The following is a 21,892-nucleotide window of genomic DNA, read 5'->3' as shown; positions in this document are numbered from 1 at the left end:
TATCCCTATTTGCCCTTGAGAAGGCGGTGGTGAGCTGCTGCCTTGAACCTTCCTGCCCCTCATCCTTCAATTACAGAGCCCTCAACTACCCAAGTTCCACATTTTGGAAAGTTCTCCTTAAAATTTTTCCTCTGTGTTATCCTCTTCCCTCCCCTTCAAAAGCTTCCTCACAATTTGCCTGTTTTGATTGTGCCTCGGATCATCATTCTTAGCCCCTCTCAACATGGTTTGATTAATCCCAACTTTATGAAATGCAAGAGCTGTGTCTTACAAGTGCAGTCTGCTGTGTGCATCTGAGTGGACCTATATGCAGTTTGTTTCTCACTAAAATGCCTTGGTAGGTGGCGCCGCCTAAAAGCTCAGATGATCGAGAAGAGATCTAAACTCGGAGAATCGCAGACGCTGCAGCAGTTTAGCCGGGATGTAGATGAAATCGAGGCCTGGATCAGTGAGAAACTGCAGACTGCAACTGATGAATCTTACAAAGATCCCACAAACATTCAGGTAATTAAGCTTCGTGTATTCATTTGGTAGTATAGAACTTGAGTATTGCTGGTAAAAAGGGATATGCAAAATTTAAACAAGTGTTACTTTCTGCCCTTAACCCTGGGTGTTGCAATTCACTGACCCCTGCTGAGACAGTGGGCTATTTGCTCCAGACCTGTAATAACACTGCACTAAAAGCAGCTGCTGAAAGATGTGCTACACCTGCTTGGAGTGCTCCTCGCTCCACTTCTGTCCCTTTTCTGTATTTAAAAAAAGAAACTCCTGCCATTCTCTGTGGGAATGTGTCTGACCTCTGCCTGATGTGTCCCCATGTCAGTGCAGTTAAGACTTTGAGAACTCGGCTTTGAGCATGGATCTCAGACCTACACCTCTTGAGGTAAATCTCTTGAACAGAGGACAGTTAAGGCTCATATATGTGTTACTTGAACAAAAATTTTAAGTTGAGTATAATATTTTGACAATTCAATATTGACATACCTAATCTTCTCTCTTAATCTGTTTTTAGCTGTCCAAATTGCTGGTAAGTATTTGTGACTTCTGTGTAACCCAGGTCTTGTCTGTATAAAGGTGCATTATTGGATTGGTTAGATGGTGTTTTATAAACATAACCTTTTAATTTAGTACTTTTTCTGACTGTCCTTTTGAGTTTTTAAGTTGACGCACCTTTAGCATTGATGTTGCTTCTAGTATTGATATCTTTTGGTGTCTGTGACATAACAACCGGTAATTCTCCTGACTTCTTTAGAACCAAACTGCATTCCTTTTAAAAATTAACACTAAATACATTTGTTCATTTGACTCTGTCCTTGTTGCCAGGAGCTGCTGGTTGTCTGGTTATTACTTGTGTGATGTTTGTCATTATTAACCCCTACCACTATCCTAATTGTGATTCCCTCCGAGGCTTTATGACTTGCAGTGATGAGTTTAGCTGGCCTTCCAGGTGGGGCTCTGACAGTGTTTGTGAATAGAACCTGATAACAGCATTCTCAGCAATTGGTCTGACATGCATAAGATAATTAGACCATTACGAATTGTGAAAATAATTAAAAATTAATACTATATAATATATATAATATCTGCATTGTAATTGCAAAGTGAAAGGACTGCAAAGCAGCAAGGGAAGGTATGGTTTTGACTTTCTTTGAGACCAATTTGCACCAGTTTAGAAGCTGCATGGTTCGACACACTTAGTTACTGACATGTCGTAGGCCTCGGAGAGAATCTTTGAATATTGATATTTTTTTAATATAGTGAACATTGTTCCTCTCCCACAGAGCAAACACCAGAAACACCAGGCATTCGAAGCGGAGCTGCATGCCAATGCTGATCGAATCCGTGGGGTCATTGACATGGGAAAATCACTGATTGACCGAGGGGCATGTGCTGGTAGTGAAGATGCTGTCCAGGTGACCATTGAATTTAACTTCATTCTCAGAGCATAGGAGCTGGAGTAGGCTGTTTAACCTGTCCACCACCGAGGGATCATTGGTCCAAGCCTTGATATTACTGGTCCAGTTACGCGATACTCGTATTGTGAGGAACATGGCTTTTTATTTTATAGGCCAGAGGTAGTCAGAGCTGAACAGCACAGAGAGAGGCTGGCCCATCATATCTGCACCGGCCATCGATCACCTATCTATTCTAATCCCATTTTCCAGCACTTGGTCCATAACCTTGTAAGCTATGGTGCTTCAAGTACTCATCTAAATTCTTCTGAAATGTTGTGAGGGTTCCCGCCTCTACCACCCTTTCAGACAGAGTTCCAGATTCCCAACACCCTCTGGGTGAAAATTTCTTTTGCAAAACCCCTCTAAATCTCTGCGCTTGATATTAAATCTATGTCCCCTGCTTATTGACTCCTCAAGTCTTTTCCTATCTTAGTCCTTCATAATTTTGTACACTTCAGTTGCCCCTCGGCCTTCTTGCTCTAAGGAAAACAAGCCCAGCCTAACTAGGCACTCTTCAAAGCTAAAATGCTCCAGCCCAAGCAACAGTCTGGCGAATCTCCTCTGCACCCTTTCTCGTGTAATCACATCCTTCCTATAGTGTGGTGATCAGAACTGCACACAGTACTCTAACTATGGCCTATCAAGTGTTTTATACAGCTCCATCATAACTCCCTACGGCACAGCTAATAAAGGCAGGTATCACATATGCCTTCCTAACCACCTTATCTACCTGTCCTGCTGCCTTCAAGGATCTTTTGGAGATGGACCCCAAGATCCCTCTGATGCTCTACTTCCTAGCGCCCTGCTGCTCATTGTGTATTCCTTTGCCTTGTTAGTTATCTCAGAATGCATCACCTCATACTTTTTGGGGTTAAATTCCATTTGCCACTGCTTTGCCCATCTGATCAGCCTGTTTATATCGTCCTGTAATCTAAGGCTTTCTTTCTAGCCAGTTACCACACTACCAATTTTCGTGTCACATCAAGATCATTAATGTACAGCAAGGGACCTAACATCAATCCCTGTAGTACACCACTGGGCGCAAGCTTCCAGTCACAAAAACAACCCACAACCATCACCCTCTGTCTGATCCTGCCACTAAGCCAATTTTGGATCCAATTTGCCAGATAACCCTGGATCCCATGCCTTCTTGATCAGTCTCCCATGCGAGACCTTGTCAAAAGCTTTACTGAAGGCTTACAAAAGCCACTTGTCATGATGAGATATTTTGATGAAGCATTTTGGGTGAAGGCTTAAAACTGGCGGAAGCAGATTTGCTGTCGGCTATGCACTCACCTGTTTGTTTTCTTTTTCATTCATGTTGGTGGAAAGGAAAATAAGGCAGTGTGTGTATGAGGCCAATTATCTGCTCATTGTCCAAGTAAACCTGACGTCTGGTTATGAAGGTGCCCATTAGATGCGACAGGCTGGAGAAGGCTGTATATACTCTTGAATCTGCAGCGATTTATTGTAGTCTTGACTCTCCTTAGACTGTTAGCTCACTAACATCTTTCTTCTTGTGGCTTTTACGGTTATTCATTGAGTTTTCATCAACTTGCATGATTTCCTTCTGGTTGACTTAGTCAATGTCTTCCTGTCTGATAGGCTCGTTTGGGAACTTTGGCTGACCAATGGGAGTATTTAGTGAAGAAATCAGCAGAAAAGAGTCAAAAACTGAAAGAGGCCAATAAACAGCAAAATTTCAACACTGGAATCAAAGACTTTGACTTCTGGCTGTCAGAGGTAAGTGAATTATCCACATTTGTTAAAGAAACTGGACTTTCATCCTGGATGGAGAACTTCTTTTCATAAGCTTGGCCATTTTGCTAATTGCTGTAACTGTCAGTGGAATTCTGCTTGCTATATATATTTGTATATGAATCAGAAGATTACAGACCTGCCCAGGAATGAGAAATCAAAAGCAAAAAATGATTTGTTGTAAAATAGAGTGTACACTTGACCAATTTAGAAATTATTCCAGTATTAGAGTAGATCAGGATAACACAACTTCTACGCAGGATCTTGCATTAATCCTGTGACGGCAAAGTATCTACCTACCACTCCCCACCCCTGTAACACATTGCAGTACCATTTCTGAGTCAATTTGGTGCCATTTAAAAAATCTTCCTGGGATGTGGGCTTTGCCGTCTAGGCCAGCATTTATTTCCTGTCCCGAATTACTGTTGAAAGCGATGGTGAGCTGCCTTCTTGAACTGCTGCAGTCCATGTGTAATAGGAACACCCACAGTGCCATTAGGAAGGGAGTTCCAAGATTTTGATGCAGCGACGGTGAAGGAACTGGGATATTGTTCCAAATCGGGATGGCGTGTGACTTGGAGGGGAACCTGCAGGTGGAGTTCTTCCCATGCATCTTCTACCTCTGTCCTGGATGGTAGAGGTTGTGGGTTTGGAAGGTGTTGTTGAAGGAGCCTCGGTGAGCTGCTGCAGTGCACCTTGTGGATGGCACGCACTGCTGCCACTTGTGTGTCAGTGGTGCGGGGAATGAATGTTCATTGTGGTGGATGGGGTGCCTCTCAAGTGGGCTGTTTTTTTTCTGGATGGTGTCAAACTTGTGTTATTGGAACTGCTGTCATCCAGGCAAATGGAAAGTATTTAATCACACTCCTAACGTAAGCGTTATGGATGGCAGACAGCCTTTGGGGAGTCGGGAGGTGAGTTCCTCTCTGCAGAATCCCCAGCCTCTGGTCTGTTCTTGTAGCTGCAGTATTTTATATGGTTGGTTCAGTTTCTGGGCAGTGGTAACCCCCAGGGGGATTCAATGATGATAACGCCATTGAATGTCATTTCGAGATGACTAAATTCTGTCTTTAGAGATGATTTAGCACTTGCACAATGTGAATGTTACTTGCCACCTACCAGCCCAAGCCTGAATATTGTCCAGGTCTTGCTGCATGTGGACGCTTCAGTATCTGAGTCGTCGCAAATGGTGCTGAACATTGTGTGAGCGTCCTCACTCCTGACCTTACGAGGGAGTGAAGGTGATTGATGAAATGAGGCAGAAGCGAGTGTTCTGAATCTCAGTTCAAGTTTCTCCTACCCCTTTTAAATATTAAAAAAAAAACATAACTATTCATGATGTGGACCAAGTAAAAATCCACTTGCAATGCTCATACTATTGCAACATATACATTGCACAGTTGAAAGTTTCTATATTTTGCATAGCAACGTTGTATAAAGTTATTGTGAGTCCTTGGAACAGTGGAATGTAGAGAAGGGAAAGCTAATCAACCCTGTACTGGAGAATTGCAGTGTAAAATGTAGCACTGTCTGCAACTCGTGTTCGAGTCAAGTTGGCAGCTACTTTGAGTGCAGCCTCACTGAATATGTCATTCACTTTGATTTAAAATTGCAATATACAAGACAAAAAAAAAGCCAATCATTTCATTCTCGTTATACAATTGAGTTTTGTTGCTAAATTTTGTTAGTTGTCAAAGGAATGCTTTACGCGCATGTGCAGGAAGTATATTCCTACTTAATTCTTGTGATCCCAATTGTTTATCTTTGTTTAACATTTGCAGTACCTTAAGTAAGCATCTGTTCTGTCAGAACTTGTCAGTAATAGCCTTGTACCTGTCATCTTGTATTTTTATTTTCTTTTTTGAAAGTTGTTGGCACTAAGTCAGATTCTGATTTCTTTGTAAGGTGGAAGCTCTACTGGCCTCTGAGGACTATGGCAAGGACCTGGCATCTGTGAATAACCTACTGAAGAAACATCAACTTCTTGAAGCAGATATTAATGCTCATGAGGTAATGATGAAGGGTTTGTCATAAGGCTCTAATTATAGATGAGAGAAGCAGGTGTGTTGCGATGGAGAGAAGAGCCACAGCAATTAAACTGTTCATAGATCACTTGGGCTTTTGGCCTTTGGGGATTATGTCAGTATACCTTTGTGTCTCACTTCCCGCAATGGATGGAAAAGCTTGTTACAGCAGTGCATGTTTTATATTGTAATCATGCATAAATTTTTAAAAATGATAAAATAATCTAATCATTGATTTGCTTGCAATTCACAAAACTATAAAGCAAAGGAAACCATTCAGCCCAGTGTGCTCATGCTGGTTCTTTTAAAGTGCTATCTAATCAATCCTACCCCATTGTTTTTAATCACCACAGCACTGCAAAAATGCCCTCCTCTTAAAAGCAGTGCCATTCAGACTTAGAGTACATTGCTTGTTACTGTTCTCACAAAATAGATTGGAAAGAGGTGATGAAATGTACAAGACTTGGATCTTTTGAGGTCTGGATTCAAACAGCAGACTTGTAAAGCACGGGAAATCTCATCACTCGCATCCAAATGGAATGCTTCTTGGAGAGATTCTGGGTGTGACGTTTCTAAAAGATAGGTGTGAAATGCTGTGTTCCATGGGAACAGGAGGAGGCCATTCAGCCCATCAAACTTGTTCTGCTATTCAGTTAAATCATGCCTGATCTGAATCTTAACTCCACTAACCACCTTGGTTCTTCAACCTCTTAATGCCCTTGACTAACAAAAATCTATCCATCTCCGGTTTGAAATTAACCATTGACCCTCAACAGCTTTTTGTGAGTAAAAGAATTCCAGATTTCCATTAGCCTCTGAAGAAATGCTTCCTGTCATCGTCCTTGAATGGCCTAGCTCTAATATTGTCCCCTTGTTCTGTTTTCCCCATCCCCACTGAAGGAAACATTTTCTTTGTTGACTCTCTTAATCATGAAGACCACAATTGGGTCACCCCTAAATTTTCTATACTCAAATGAATACAGGCTCAGCCTGTGCAACCTGTCTTCCTAATTTAGACATTTCAGTTCTAACATTCTGACGAATTGGCCTCCAAGGCCAATATAACATTTGTGATGAGTTATAACCAGAGCTTAAAGGCCATTAGCATTTTTCATTATGAACTTTTCATTAAAAGTGTACCCAAATGAGCGCGCACATACTGCCTTTAGTAAAGACCTAATTGAGGCAAGCACAAGTACAGCTCTCATTCTGACCTTTATTTGTTATAGAAATGCTTTTCTAAATTGGTTCATTAATCGACTCTTTTTCAGGACCGTCTGAAAGACTTGAATGGCCAGGCTGATAGTCTTATGTCCAGCGATGCCTTTGATACCACCCAGGTGAAGGACAAGCGTAATGCAGTGAATGGCCGGTTTCAGAAAATTAAAGACATGGCTACCTCTCGCCGTGCTAAACTGAATGAATCTCACAGACTTCACCAATTCTTCCGTGATTTGGATGATGAAGAATCCTGGATCAAGTGAGTTGGGAGGAACAAATGATTTGGAAAAGCTGGCTGATAAAAGTTGCAGGATTGTAATAAGTCGGTATTAATGGAATGCGTTGGTGCGAACCTGGTATTAATCAAATTGGGAGTTGAATCTGGAATCCTATACTTGTTAGTTGACATCCAGTGAGATCCAATATTATGTAAAGCTGATGTGGGAATGATGTCCTTCTTATTTGAACAGAGAGAAAAAATTGCTTGTGAGTTCTGAAGATTATGGTCGGGATTTGACTGGAGTACAGAACTTGAGGAAGAAACACAAGCGTCTGGAAGCAGAGCTGGCTGCACATGACCCAGCTATCCAGGTTTGAGATGCCTGATATCTTTGCACATCTCTCCAAACATTTTATCCAAAAGGCCTTGGTTTGGTAATAGTGATGTAGCATGTCCACTGTACCAAGCCACAAGTTGATGGGGGCTGGATACACATCAGTAATGGCCATTTATCCAATTTTTCACCTAAACAGTGTAGACAGGCTATCCTCGGTCTCTTACACAGGGAATCGCATTGGCCCATTGTCTGAGATAGAATGTGGGAAACTAGGCCGCATCTGCAGTCAGGTTTTGATTCTAGCAAGGATTAAGGGTGATGAATCTTTTTACATGTCAAAGTTCGGATCTCGCTGTGATGGTAAAACAGAGATCTAAAAGTAAAACCGTTTCTTACAAATCATTGACAGGCCCCCTATTTTTATGTGGCAGAACCTTCAAAAGCATATAGGCCCAGGATACATGTCAAAGCAGGCATTTACAAAGTGTATTTTCATAAATTATAAATTTAAATACATTCCTGAGGTAACATTAAGCAGACAGACAAAATCGTGTCATGTTTACTGGCCAGCCCATGTACCAGCCTGGTGCTGTAGTCCATACCTGCAACAAAACTGGATTGATGCTGTCGCAGTTAAGTTCACAGTAGATCCGTTTGAAGCCATGTGTTCCAAAGTAGGATTCAGTGGTCTTTTTATTCTTTTGAGGATGTTGTGGGAGAATCCCTCTAACATTTTGCTCTTTGTTAAATTCTGTACACCGGGAAAAAAAGTGCAAACAGTTAAATAAGCTGTGTATAAAGTAGGCAGTCAAAACTTGGAACAGATAGGCAATCCGGACCTTAGTTCATCCCTGGTTAGAGCTAGTTTCTCATTGTTTACTGGAGGTGCTCATGATTTGTTTTATTTTTACAACAGTCTGTACTCGAGACCGGAAAGAAGCTGTCTGATGATAACACCATTGGTAAGGAAGAAATTCAGCAGCGACTGTCCCAGTTTGTGGCGCACTGGAAAGAGCTGAAGGAACTTGCTGCTGCTCGGTCAGTCCCGCTTGTCTAACAGGGCTTTGTAATATTATTACTGCGGGCGTAAAATGCTGAATACCTCAAATGCTACAATTACACAGCAGATGGGTCAACATCCGTGGGAGGAATTAACAGATCATCATTTCAGGCCAGATCCTTCATCAGAAAAGGAGAAGTTATATTTATAGAATACCTCTCAACTTTGGGACCCCTCAAAGTGCAATGCAGACACTTAATTATTATGAAGTAGGAAATTAGAATTGAAATGAAAGATGAGTATGTGTTTTAATAGGATTAGTGAAGAAACAGCCAGTTAGATAATCCAAACAGAATAAGAATTAACTCAGTGACTTGTAATCTTTAAGAGAAAAGCAGAAAATTAGTAAATGTATAAGATTCATCTTTAATCAGATAGTAGAACTTTGAAGCACAAAAACCACTCTGCAAAATTAGTAGCTCCTTTTTAAGGACTGCAAGTTAGGTTTCTTTAGTGCTGGGAAAAGGGAACTGATGCACACTACATACTCCATCCATTTCTCTTTGACAGACATCGGACTCCAATATGCATATTTAAACAGCCTCTCTGGGCACCCATTTAAAGTACTGCAAATCGATTCAGATCACTCGGGCAAACCCCCTGCCCCCCTCAAAACCAGCTCCAACACCCCAACCAGATTCTGTCCTGGGATGATTTCTAACTACTGCAGGGTCTAGAATACAACTCCCAATTCTTCACTCGGCTTTCCTTTTGTACATGGCTTCCCTCTGAAAGATTTAAAGAACTTGCATTTCTGCAGAACTCTTCACAACCTCCGGTTTTTCCAAGTGCTTTACAGCCAATGAAGTGTAGTCACTGTTATATGGTAGGAAACTCGGCACCCAATTTGTGCTGAGCAAACTCAGTAAAAACAACAGTATGATAATGACCAGATCACCTGTTTAAATGCTATTGATTCAGAGCACAGTGTGTCTGTGTGGGACTGGGTATCTTGCTCTGTAAAAATTACTAGGTATATTTATTTATATTATGCGTGTTATGTTGCAGAGGACAACGTTTGGAGGAATCCTTGGAGTACCAGCAGTTTGTGGCAAACATTGAGGAAGAGGAGGCCTGGATCAATGAGAAACTGAATCTGGTGGCGAGTGAGGATTATGGAGACACACTTGCTGCAGTGCAGGTCAGCGTCATTGATTTATAAAAGATGGTGATGGGCAACGTGGCAAACAGCGCATCATTTCCCCCCTGCCATTGAACACGTAATTTCGATTTTAAGCTTAGCTACTTTCATGTCAGTGATGCCAATTCCAATGCACTTGCTGGTGACACGCAAGATAAACATCTTTAGCAAATCTGGAAAGGTTTAGGAAGAACTATTGTTTCTGGGAGGCAACCCAGATGCTGAATCTGGAAAGCTTACCTGCTGCTGGCTTCATTTGACATGCATATGAACAAGGAGCAGGCCATTCAGCCTGCTTTGCCATTTAATAAGATCATGGCTGATCTGATAGTAACCCCAAATCTGCATCCCACCCACTCTGATAACCTTTCATCCCTTGCTTACCAAGAATCTATCCATCTTTGCCTTTAAGAATATTCAAAACTCTGCTTCCACTGCCTTTTCTGGAAGAGTTTCAAAGACCCATGACAATCTTGGAGAAAAGATTTCACCTCACCTCCATTTTAAATGGGCAACCCCTTATTTTTAAACCGTGATTCCCCAAGTTCCAGATTCTACCAAAAGAGGAAACATCCTTTCCACATTCACCCTGTCAATACCCCTCAGGATTCTTCTATGTTTCAATCTAGTTGCCTTTTACTCTTCTAAACATGTCCATCCTTTCCTTTTATAAGACAACCCACCCATTCCAGGTATTAGTCTGGTAAACCTTCTCTGAACTGCATGTATGCAGTGTTCTGGCAGCATTAGAGTAGTCCAATATTATAGTCAGTGGCTATGAAGCCTCATTGGTTAACTGATGGCTTTAGTATGCCAACAATCCTAAGCATGTGCGAGTAAGTAATATATCTACCACTTGAGGATTCCCAGAAGATATTGTTACATTGATTACTTCAACACGCTAGAGATTAGCCAATGATGCATCCTTGGCTTCATATTTCAATTTTCCATTTGTAGGTAAGAAAGTGGGCAGTGGAGCAGAGCATAGGAATGTTCCTACCTTTTTCCACCATCTCTCCCTGTCAGCACGACTGATAGCAGGAATTTATGCTGGCTTTGCTTCTGGCACAGTGTGTTGGAACACCAATGTGATGGATCATCTGGGAGTGTTCTGCCATAGTTTCTACTTGTTTCTTGCTGCCAGGCATCATTCTTTGGCTGTGAAGAAAGGCAGTCATGCACTCTGATCACTTTCCCCAAACATCCTTAAGCACTTTGTGTACAATGAATCACTTTTGGAAGTCATTGTTGTAGGTAAATATGAATAATGGTATAAGATCTTTATCATTCACTAGAACAGAGGCTCTCCTATTTAACCCGATGAAGGATCTCCAACACCGGCATTACCTCAGTGCTCCACCCCAAAGTGTCAGCTTCGATTTTATTCTCTGGATGGGACTGTAACACAAATTTTCTGAATTGTGGGTGGGAATTCTTCCAGATGAGCCAAGTTAGCAAACACACATTTTGAGAAGCAATATACTGCAGATTCTGGAATCTGAAACGAGAACAGAGAATGCTGGAAAAACTCAACAGGTCTGGCAGCATCTGGGAGAAGTGGGTTTCGGTTATGCAAGGCAGCTAAATAAAGTCAAAGGGGGAAAAATGAGGCAAGATTAATGGCTCTTAAATGCACATGGTATTCGGCACAAAATAAATGAATTAATGGCACAAAATGAAGTTAATGGAAATGATCTTCTAACTATTACAGAGACGTGTTTGCAAGGAGATCAAAGCTGGGAACTAAATATTCAGGGGTGTGTGACTTAACATAAGGACAGGAAGGAAAGGGTAGTGGGGCAGCTTTGTTAGTACGAGATGGAATAAGTGCGAAAGCAAGAAATGACCTCTGATTGGAAGATGTAGAAGCCATATGAGTGCAGGTGAGGAATAACCAGGGGAGGACGACACTGGTGAGACTAGTCTGTAGGCTTCCTAACAGTAGCTACACTCTGGGATGGAGAATAAATCAGGAGATAACAAGGGCATGTAAAAAAGGCAGCACATTAATCAAGGTTGACTTTAATCTTCAAGTGGATTGGGGAAGTCAAATTTGGCAGAGGTAGCTATGAGGAAGAAATTCGTAAGAGTATTCGGAACAATTTCTTAGAAAACATGTTGTGGGTTCAGTTTGAGAAACTTGGGTCAGAAACAACTGTGCTAAACTTAAATCAGGGTAATTACAAAGGAATGGGGGCAGAGTTGGCTGGAGTGGATTGGGAAATGAGGTTGGCAGAAAAGATGGTTGATCAGCAATGTCAGGCATTTATGAAAATAGTTCATGACTCCCAACAATGATATATCCCAGTGAGGAAGAAGGATGCTAGGAAGGGGATAAATCAACCATGGTTAACCAAGGAAGTTAAAGGTGAGACTAAAACTGAAAGAAATACACAATGTGGCAAAGATTAGTGATAAACCAGAGGTTTTGGAAAATTAGAAGTAACCTTGACCAAAGAAAAACAACGGTCATAGTCTGTGGGGAGAGGAAACAGAGTTGACGTTTTGAGTCCATTTTATTGTTCATCAGAACTAAAGAAAGGGAAAAGGTGCTGGATGTGATAGTGTGGCTGGGAGGGATTGCAACAAGATGTAGCAACCTTAACAAGAGACCGGAGACAGATGGGTGGTGGTGGGGGGGGTTAAACATGTATTTTATATGAGTGGTGTACCGCAAGGATCTGTTTTGGGGCCACTGCTGTTTGTCATTTTTATTAATGACCTGGATGAGGGCGTGGAAGGATGGATTAGTAAATTTGCGGATGACACTAAAGTCAGTGGAGTTGTAGACAGTGCGGAGGGAAGTGGCAGGTTACAGAGGGACATAGATAAGCTGCAGAGCTGGGCTGAGAGGTGGCAAATGGAGTTTAATGCGGAAAAGTGTGAGGTGATTCACTTTGGAAGGAGTAACAGGAATACAGAGTACTGGGCTAATGGTAAGATACTTGGTAGTGTGGATGACCAGAGGGATCTGGGTGTCCATGTGCATAGATCCCTGAAAAGTTGGCAACCCAGGTTGATAGGGTTGTTAAGAAGGCGACCTACGTGACCATAATGTTTGTCTTTGAAATCAACTGAAATAAAGTCTCATTTCTCTTTACTTTCTGCAGGGATTGCTGAAAAAACATGAAGCATTTGAAACTGATTTCACAGTTCACCGCGATCGAGTGCATGATGTTTGTGCTAATGGAGAGGAACTGATAAAGAAGGTGAGAGTTTTTTTTAAAATACTGGTTTGTGTGTTTATGCTGTTATTTTCGGTTATTGCCTAGAGTGCTGTAGGTGCTGTTAACGAAGCATTTTTGGAATTTCTAACCATTTCTCTCGCAAGGTTTTCCTCTATCTGCCCAAAGATTAGGCGAAACCAGATTTTCTTTGCTGAAAGGGTCCATGTTGAGATTTCCTCTTTCCAACCCCCGATTCCCACCACCGTTTAGTTAATTAAAGGTGTGATGCCTGTGCAAGATATTAATGTTGCAGCTTAGTCAAGAAGTGACTAAACTGTTGAGTATGATTGACTGATCTGAGAGTTCAGTAGTGTTCTGACTCAAACCTAACCTCAGAATGTGAAGCGAGTACCTTTGCTACAACAGCACAAGGCATCCTGTTATAATCGTTCAAAACATTTTGCTGAATGTTACTGGAAAAATAACAGGTCATCAGACTACTTTGAAATACAAGCAAAATACAGTTAACTATTTTTAAACTTATTAACATTTGAGAAAAGGTTCTAAAATTCCGGTTTCCAAAAGTAAATCTTTTGGGGTGCTTCTCCAGTTATTTGCTGAACTTTTTCAGTAAGCCATCAGGGTTAAGAATGTCTTGGGTTCAATTTTCAGTTCATGCTGAGATTGCTACTTTTGGGCAGAGTTGTAGTAATAAACCTACCTACTACTGTAATGGGGAAAAACCACGAGTGCAGCAGTAATTCAAAAATAAACTTTCTGCCATTTTAGGACAACAAAGACTCGGTGAATAACTGTGGTCTTAGCAGTATCATCCACATCCTAGTAACACATTAAAAAAAAATAATTTTGAGGCAGTTTTGGGGAGAGAAGGGAAAACTTTAAGGGGTTCCTGTTTGTAGCTAACATTGATTCCTTTTGGAAATGTGTGTATACACTGGGCAAGAGCAGGATCAGCCGCGTAGCCCTCCATCCTGAAATAGCTATTGTGGCGCACTCATTTTACTGTTCAGGCAAAGGATGTAGCAGAAAGTAAGTACTGCCTGTGCAATTGTGGAACACATGAGGACTGCCTCAACCAGGATCTTGGGTTCATGTCACACTATCTGTAACCCCCACGACTTGCCTGGGCTTGCAAAATCTCACTAACTGTCCTGGCTGGAGACAATACACATCTCTTTAACCTATACTTAACCCTCTCTCCACTCACATTGTCTGTACCTTTTAAGACTTGAAACTGAAACATCCACCACCTGGCCGGGTTCATTCCCCAATACCAGGTCCAGTATGGCCCCTTCCCTAGTTGAACTATCTACATACTGTTTCAAGAAGCCCTCCAAGACTTGCGCACAAGACTTGACTGGGCATGTTGGCAGGTAACAGTTCTAGAGATAACCGAGCTGTATTGTGTCCTCTCTCAGCACTTGCACAGCCTGCCGGCATTGGCTACTGAATGACAGTCAGGAATGGGAACCCTGAGCACCTTAACCCATGATATGCCAGAGGCATGAGGTTAATCATAGTACTAATTGTAATTAACTCTAGTCTAAAATCGCAGACCATGGACTGAACTTTGGACTTTAAGTCTGAGGGGTTTAGCACTTAATGCATTACTGAATGGCTCAGTTTATTCATCAAGGCATGCAACAACGTAGTTTTTGCATTACGGCAGATGTTAGGGAACTTTGGGAAATAAATAATGATGTCTTGAGTGTATATATTAGAGAAGGAGGTGCTGGAAGTCTTAAAGTGCATCAAGGTAGATAAATCCCTGGGACCTGATGAAATGTGTCCCAGGGCATTGTGGGAGGCTAGGAAGGAAATTGCGGATCCCCTAGCAGAGATATCTGAATCATCAACAGCCCACAGGTGAGGTGTCTGAAGATTGGAGGGTGGTAAATGTTGTACCTTTGTTTAAGAAGGGCTGCAGGGAAAACCCTGGGAACTACAACCCAGTGAGCCTAACATCTGTAGTGGGTAGGTTGATAGAAGGTATTCTGAGAGACAGGATCTACAGACATTTAGAAAGACAAGGACTGATTAAGGATAGTCGGCATGGCTTTGAGTGGAAAATAATGTCACTCAAATTTGATTGAGTTCTTTTGCAGGGGTAACCAAGAAGATAGATGAGGGCAGTGCAGTTGATGATGCATACATGGACTTTAGCAAGGCCTTTGACAAGGTACCGCATGGTAGGTTGTTGCGTAAGGTTAAATCTCACGGGATCCAGGGTGAATAGCCAATTGGATACAAAATTGGCTTGATGACAGAATGTGGAGATGCCAGTATTGGACTGGGGTAAGCACAGTAAGAAGTCTCACAATACCAGGTTAAAGTCCAACAGGTTTATTTGGTAGCACAAGCTTTCGGACTCTCTCACTTACCTTAAGAAGGAGCGACACTCCAAAAGCTTGTGCTACCAAATAAACCTGTTGGACTTTAACCTGGTGTTGATGACAGAAGACAGAGGATGGTTGGAGAAGGTTGTTTTTCAAACTGGAGGCCTGTGACCAGCAGTGCGCCTCAGGGATCGGTGCTGGGTCCACTGTTATTTGTCATTTATACTGAAGATTTGGATGAGAATTTAGGAGGCATAGTTAGTAAGTTTGCAGATGATACCAAGATTGGTGGCATAGTGGACCGTGAAGAAGATTATCTAGGATTGCAGTGGGATCAATCAATCTTGATCAGTTGGGCCAGTGGGCTGATAAATGGCAGATGGAGTTTAATTTGGATAAATACGAGGTGATGCATTTTGGTAGATCGAACCAGGGCAGGAATTACTCAGTTAATGATAGGGTGTTGTGGAGAGTTATAAAACAGAGATTGAGGGATACAGATTCATTGCTCCTTGAAAGTGGAGTCACAGGTGGACAGAGTGGTGAAAAAGGCATTCGGCATGCTTGGTTTTCATAGGTCAGAACATTGAATACAGTAGTTGGGATGTCTTGTTGAAGTTGTACAAGACATTGGTAAGGCCACACTTGGAATGCTGTGTACAGTAAACCTCTGACTCTATCACTAATTGCTTGCAATACAAAAGATGTTTCCCCCTTTTTTTTGAATTCTCTCTCTTTCCACCCCCCCCCCCCCCCCCCCGCCAACATTGCTGCATTAAATACTAGGTTCCAAGATTGATATAGATGCTCTTCAAACTATGACCATGATTTCCAAACCCTTCTATGCTTCCCTTTTTTTTTTCAATAAGTACTAACAAGGCACAGATTAGAAAGCATTTATCAACATGTTTGAATTGTCACCATTCCTGAAAATAGTTAACATTCGAGCTTGTAAACCTTGTGCGTTAGTGTATTACTGCAAAGCTATAATCTATGCTGTTCAATATTACCTACAGAACAATCATTATGTGGAGAATATTACTGCAAAGATGAAGGGATTGCGAGCGAAAGTGACAGAGTTGGAGAAGGCGGCTGCTCAGAGGAAGGCGAAGCTGGATGAGAACTCTGCATTCTTGCAGTTTAACTGGAAGGCAGATGTAGTTGAGTCATGGATTGGTATGTGTCCGAGTCATTCTGAGTTCGTAGATTGTCAAAAACTAGCTATTGAGGCTGAGCTCTTGATTAATTAAACCAAATGTTCAATGCTATACATAAATTGTTGTTTGGTAGTACAGAACTTGAGTGTTGCTGAAAAAGGACACATGCTGTTGAAGCTTTTCATCTTGCACTCATCAGGACAATTCGTAAGAATACCAAATTGTAAGAGGAACAACAATGTATACTGCATGAGGAGAGAGTATTGATTAGTTGGTAAATGGACTCTGGTAGATGTTATTGTCATGAAGAATAATCACAGACCGTTAAATGCCAAGCTTTGTTTAAATTCACACCAGACAGGTTGACTCAAAATAGTGACAGCCATTCCTTTGTTCATTCCCCAGGGCAGTGCCTTGACCATTCAAAGTCAACCTGTCTGGTTTTGAATTTAAATGTAGCTTTGTATTTAACTGTCATCTTATCAGCTAACTGGTGCATTCTCCATGGCAACGCCTTTACCTACCAATCGGAGTCCACTTGCCAACAATTAGTAATCTTCTGATGCAGCATAAACCGTTCCCTTTACAACTTGGAATTGTCCTGATGAGTACAAGACAAAAAGCTACAACATAGCTACGTAGCCAAAGGTATGGTCACCAATGTTGGAGTGACAAAAATTTGGAATGCTCGATAGGCAACCGAGGTGAGTGAGTCGTTGCATGAGTGGCCCTTCATCTCAGCAAGATTGAAATGGGCTTGTTCACTGACCATGACCCCATGAATAAGATTAAATATACTTAACACGCACCAAATGTTTTGTGACTATTTCTGAAAATGTGTAATAATTTATATATTATTCAAACTGTCATCATCTTCAAATGCTAAAAATAAAATAAATATTTGCGCTTTGGATACAGAGGGAGCATACAGCTGTGTGCAATCAGCACGCAACTCCCTTCACTTGCCCTTATTTTACATGGGTATCACTTCAGTCATACTAGTAGGAAAAAACTACACAGATGGAAATCAGCAACCCTGCGCACAGACAGCAATCAACAAAATGTCTCGCGGATCACACTGAGAACCCAGATGGGCCACGTGTGGTCCCCCCGGGCCACAGGTTTCCCACCACTGCTCTGAGTTCTTGACATTGAGAATTGGTTTACAGGTCTTCAGTCACAAATGTGATTTTCAGTTTCTCTCTCCCTTAGGTGAGAAAGAGAACAGTCTGAAGACAGATGATTATGGGCGTGATCTCTCCTCTGTACAAACGTTGCTCACGAAGCAGGTAACCAGCTTCCTGCATTAAATTTATTTTCAATCTGATTCATTATGACGATTTGTTACAACCAGTTACAGAACTTTGTGAACTTTAAATTACAATCACAACAGAGGGGGGCTTTTGAAGGGAGGAAAGTCTTTCTATACTTATTACAATTTTATATCTCGCGACAAGATTATCTTTCAGATATTTCTATTGCAAGTTGAAAAGCTTTTTCCTCAACTCTGACCTCTTAACAAGAGATCCGGTATCTGGCCTGTAAGACATAAATTTTAAAAGGCAATTAATTAGGTTCTTGAATGGAGAATATTTGGAGGTGGGATTAGTTGGACAAAGAGCCAGAACAGGCACAATGGGGCCAGATGGCCTCCTGTTGTGCTGTGCACCTCTCTGATTCTCTGTATACCTCTGCCACTTGAACATTTCTGTGTCGCCTTGTCCTGAAATGGGCATTGTGCGCAAGGTGTACTCTGACAAAAATTCTTTAAGTAGAGTCTGAATTTGGAGCCTGGGCCCAATCTAAGTATTTACAAACTGCTTGGCACTGGGTTAAAATTGTATGCAAATTCACCTCAAGTCTTTATGACTAAACTCCGTACTTGCATGTGGAAAATCACAATAAAATGGGCTAGTATATTTCCTTATTTTTAATTAATTGGGATGCTACTAACCACACATTACCAAAGGAATATGTGCTAATTGGGTGATAATTCAATATTCGCCATCAAATTTGTAATCCACTCCAAATTGGTTAACACATTCAAAGTAATACGACATGCACAGCTACCTGCTGTTCATGTGTGGATTCCTGTATTGATGTAAATAATTAGTGTGATTTATTAAAAACTGAAACCGTGCTTTCAAATTGTAACAAGGATGTCAAAAATTCAGAGCCATCTTGTAATGCTCCATTGAATAATGGATAGAAAGATGAAACACGATGTAGGAGGATATACAAGCAAGCATATGTATATAATGTTTTTATAAAAAACAACATTTATATAGCACCATTCACAATTATCCAAAGCTTTTCACAGCCAATGAAGCACCATTGAAGTGTAATCATTGTTGTAACTTAAACTTGGCAGTCACACAGCAAGATCCTCATACACCAAAGAGATAAATGTCTAAACAATCTGTTCTCATTGATGATAGTTGGCTAGGAGTCCAGAACTTCCCTGCCCTTCTTCCAGTAATGTCAGAGGATCTATTGGTGCCCCTGAAAAGATAGATGGAGCCTTGATTTAACTTCTCTCCTGAAAGATGAAGGCGGGAATTTTACCACCTCGCCCGCCCCTGAATTGCAGAACAGAATTCTCTATTGGCCTCGGGTGGGATTTTATGAGCCTTGCCCAAGCGAGGTCATAAAATCCTGCCTGACATCTCTTAACAGTGCAGTAACTCCCTCAGCACTGAACTGAGTGTCAGCTTGGATTTTGTGTTCAACTGTCTAGAGTGGGACTTGAACCATAATCACTGACTCAAAACTGAGAGCCTTGGCTGATGCCATTATTCTGTTAAACTAGACTCTTGACACTAGATGAGTTGATTAGTTTCTCCCATAGATGTTGGTAACACAGTTTGCACAGGGGTTAAACTATTACCTTAAATGCATTAGCAAACAGTAGAAATAAAATTTTATTTTGTCGTCTTAGGAAACGTTTGATGCTGGACTGCAAGCTTTCCAACAGGAGGGGATCACTAATATTACAGCATTGAAGGACCAGTTATTGGCAGCGAAACACATTCAGTCCAAAGCTATTGAAGCCCGTCATGCTTCATTGATGAAAAGGTGGAATCAGCTTTTGACCAATTCTGGTGAAAGGAAGAAGAAATTGCTCGAAGCGCAGGAACATTTCAGAAAAGTAAGCGTATCTAAAATGAAATTCCATCTTGTTAAGCATCCGGTCCATTGTTGTGAATTTATACTACTATGAAATCAGAAGGGTATGTGTGGCATGTGCATGCATGCACGCACGCACCTCCCAAACCCACATACACCATCTTCACAGGGTCCACATTCTGGAACTGCGCCCCCCTACAGCATATGGACTGCAGTGCTTCAAGAAGGTGGCCCAGCATCGTCATCTCAAGTGCAATATGTGTTGGCCATGCCTTACTTACTGCTGTTTCTACTTTGTTCTTTCCCACAGCTTGAAGATCTTTTCTTGACCTTTGCTAAGAAAGCTTCAGCCTTTAACAGTTGGTTTGAGAATGCAGAGGAAGATCTCACAGACCCCGTGCGTTGCAACTCTCTGGAGGAGATCAAGGCCCTGCGTGAGGCTCATGAGGCTTTCCGTTCATCATTGAGCTCGGCTCAGACTGACTTTAGCCAGCTGGCTGAGCTTGATCACCAGATCAAGAGTTATCGGATGTTCTCTAACCCCTACACCTGGTTCACCATGGAAGCCCTGGAGGAAACTTGGAGAAACTTACAGAAAATCATAAAGGTAAGACCTGCTCCATAGGATATAAGCGAGTGAGTGGTTACATGAGACACCGCTTTACCTTCGTTTATTGATTCCGAACACGCTCTGGACCTTTCTCAGCTGAGAAGACTCATTCTGATCCTTTATGGGCTGAATGGCCTGTTCTTGCTCCTAATTTGTATGTTTGGCTAATTTACCTCAGCAGCTGTAGGAGAGGCCTGGAATGTGGCTGGTTTGATACTTGTCCCCGTTTGGGATGGTGTTGAGATTCTTTTGTGGCCTCAGCAAAGTGGAATGATGGTAGACCAGTGCTCATTTGTATGCGTTTAGTAGTTACCAAATCTGAGCTGTTTCACAGCACAGTCGTCCCACAATACAGGGCTATCCATTTATAAATAGGCTTCCAGATATTAAAATTCCCGCTGATTATTTTTAACAACCCACTATTTATCAGGATGTCAAAGAAACAACTGTGAACAATTCTGCTGTTACATTTGCTGTTGTACAATTTTAGAAGTACTCCTGTTTTAAGGATGTTTATAGTGCATTATAGGGTCAGCTGGACCATTCTAATGGTCACATTCAAATTATCGTTTAGAATCTTTATAAACTTCACCCTATCCATCCGACCTGTAACCCCCAGTAAATTGGGTCAAATGCTACCAGCTTTTACTGAACCTTTGTTAGCTCTCTAATCAGTCCTGGTTGCTTCCAATTAAATACTTGTCCTGTCTAATGTCTTTTGCACGACCCAGATTGGATTCACCAGTCTGTGCTGTGGCCATTCATTCATTTGTCTTTAGTGCAGTATGATTCTGATCAGAGCTTTGTATTTGTTGGTGAATGTTAAATCCTTGGATCCTGTGCACTGCTTGGTTTTCTCTGCTACAGCACTAAAGCAATTTTATTGGTCATTTGACAGGAACGTGAGCTGGAATTGCAGAAGGAACAGAGACGCCAGGAAGAGAATGATAAATTACGTCAGGAATTTGCGCAACATGCAAACGCCTTCCACCAGTGGCTGCAGGAAACTAGGTGATGCATCCCTCCAGTATAGTGTATAAAATCCCGAGGGATAAAGTAATTGTTCAAGACAGTGGATTACCTTTTGTATTTTGTAGTGAGCCTATGTTTCTTCAAATGATACCAGAACTCAAAAGGATAAATTTTGAGGACAGGTCGCATAGACTAGGCTTGTATTACCTAGCATATAAAAGAGATACTATTTCCTCTGGGGAGGGGAGCCCAGAACTAGGCAGCATAACCTTAAAATTAGAATGAGACCATTCAGGGGTGATATCAAAAAGCTGTTCCCCACAAAGCTGCTGAGGCTGGGTGTCAATAGTAAATTGAGACTGATGGGTACTTCTTGGGCAAGCAAAGTAAGGGTTACATAACCAAGGTGGGTCGATGGAATTGTGGTACAAATCAGCCTTGAATTAATTGAATGGCGATTGGGCTTGAGGAGCCAATGTATCTGACCCGCAATTATTGGCACTCCTTCATTTGTGAGCTTGCACAATGAATGTTGGCAAGCTCTTAAACACCATGGCACAGTAGTGCAGTCCAATCCGGTCCTTGTCTGCCAGCAACACTGATGCATCTTTAAAGCAGGTAGTACTGGCTTGCAGTCAGGAGCACAAACTCTGACTGAACTCCCTCTGCCCTTTACTGGGGTGAACAAACTTTGTAGGAACTCATCACTGCTTTGGATGAGTCCTGTTGGGTGAACCTCAGTCAGGGATGAAACAGGGTAGTGATAAGGGGAAGCCTTTCCTGGTCT

The 21,892-nt window shown here is 41.7% G+C and overlaps 2 protein-coding genes across 14 annotated transcripts in view; one reads left to right on the top strand and one right to left on the bottom strand.

Moving 5' to 3' along the window:
• sptan1 (spectrin alpha, non-erythrocytic 1) overlaps positions 1-21,892 on the top strand; it is a 99,686-nt gene that overhangs the window by 68,501 nt on the left and 9,293 nt on the right. For 10 of the 13 annotated variants that reach the window (XM_078226211.1, XM_078226212.1, XM_078226215.1 and 7 more), the window contains 14 exons: positions 342-519; positions 1,782-1,913; positions 3,561-3,698; positions 5,619-5,723; positions 7,009-7,217; positions 7,429-7,549; positions 8,432-8,553; positions 9,584-9,716; positions 12,827-12,925; positions 16,257-16,416; positions 17,610-17,686; positions 19,336-19,545; positions 19,834-20,130; positions 21,032-21,144. In XM_078226211.1, the coding sequence (XP_078082337.1) occupies positions 342-519; positions 1,782-1,913; positions 3,561-3,698; positions 5,619-5,723; positions 7,009-7,217; positions 7,429-7,549; positions 8,432-8,553; positions 9,584-9,716; positions 12,827-12,925; positions 16,257-16,416; positions 17,610-17,686; positions 19,336-19,545; positions 19,834-20,130; positions 21,032-21,144 (2,094 nt within the window). The remainder of the gene's footprint in view (positions 1-341; positions 520-1,781; positions 1,914-3,560; positions 3,699-5,618; positions 5,724-7,008; positions 7,218-7,428; positions 7,550-8,431; positions 8,554-9,583; positions 9,717-12,826; positions 12,926-16,256; positions 16,417-17,609; positions 17,687-19,335; positions 19,546-19,833; positions 20,131-21,031; positions 21,145-21,892) is intronic. The other 3 variants (XM_078226216.1, XM_078226214.1, XM_078226210.1) reach the window with 1 other exon arrangement.
• Positions 5,577-21,892, bottom strand: part of dync2i2 (dynein 2 intermediate chain 2) — a 62,826-nt gene continuing 46,510 nt past the window's right edge. Inside the window, exons 9-10 of the transcript XR_013499324.1 lie at positions 10,717-10,874; positions 5,577-8,266 (exon numbers count right to left, since the gene is read on the bottom strand). The gene's annotated coding sequence lies outside the window, so the exon portion shown is untranslated. The remainder of the gene's footprint in view (positions 8,267-10,716; positions 10,875-21,892) is intronic.

Source organism: Mustelus asterias, chromosome 13, assembly GCF_964213995.1.
Source record: "Mustelus asterias chromosome 13, sMusAst1.hap1.1, whole genome shotgun sequence".
Taxonomy (NCBI): Eukaryota; Metazoa; Chordata; class Chondrichthyes; order Carcharhiniformes; family Triakidae; genus Mustelus; species Mustelus asterias.
Note: the sequence above shows the minus strand (reverse complement) of the source record. Positions and strands in the feature narration are given on the sequence as shown.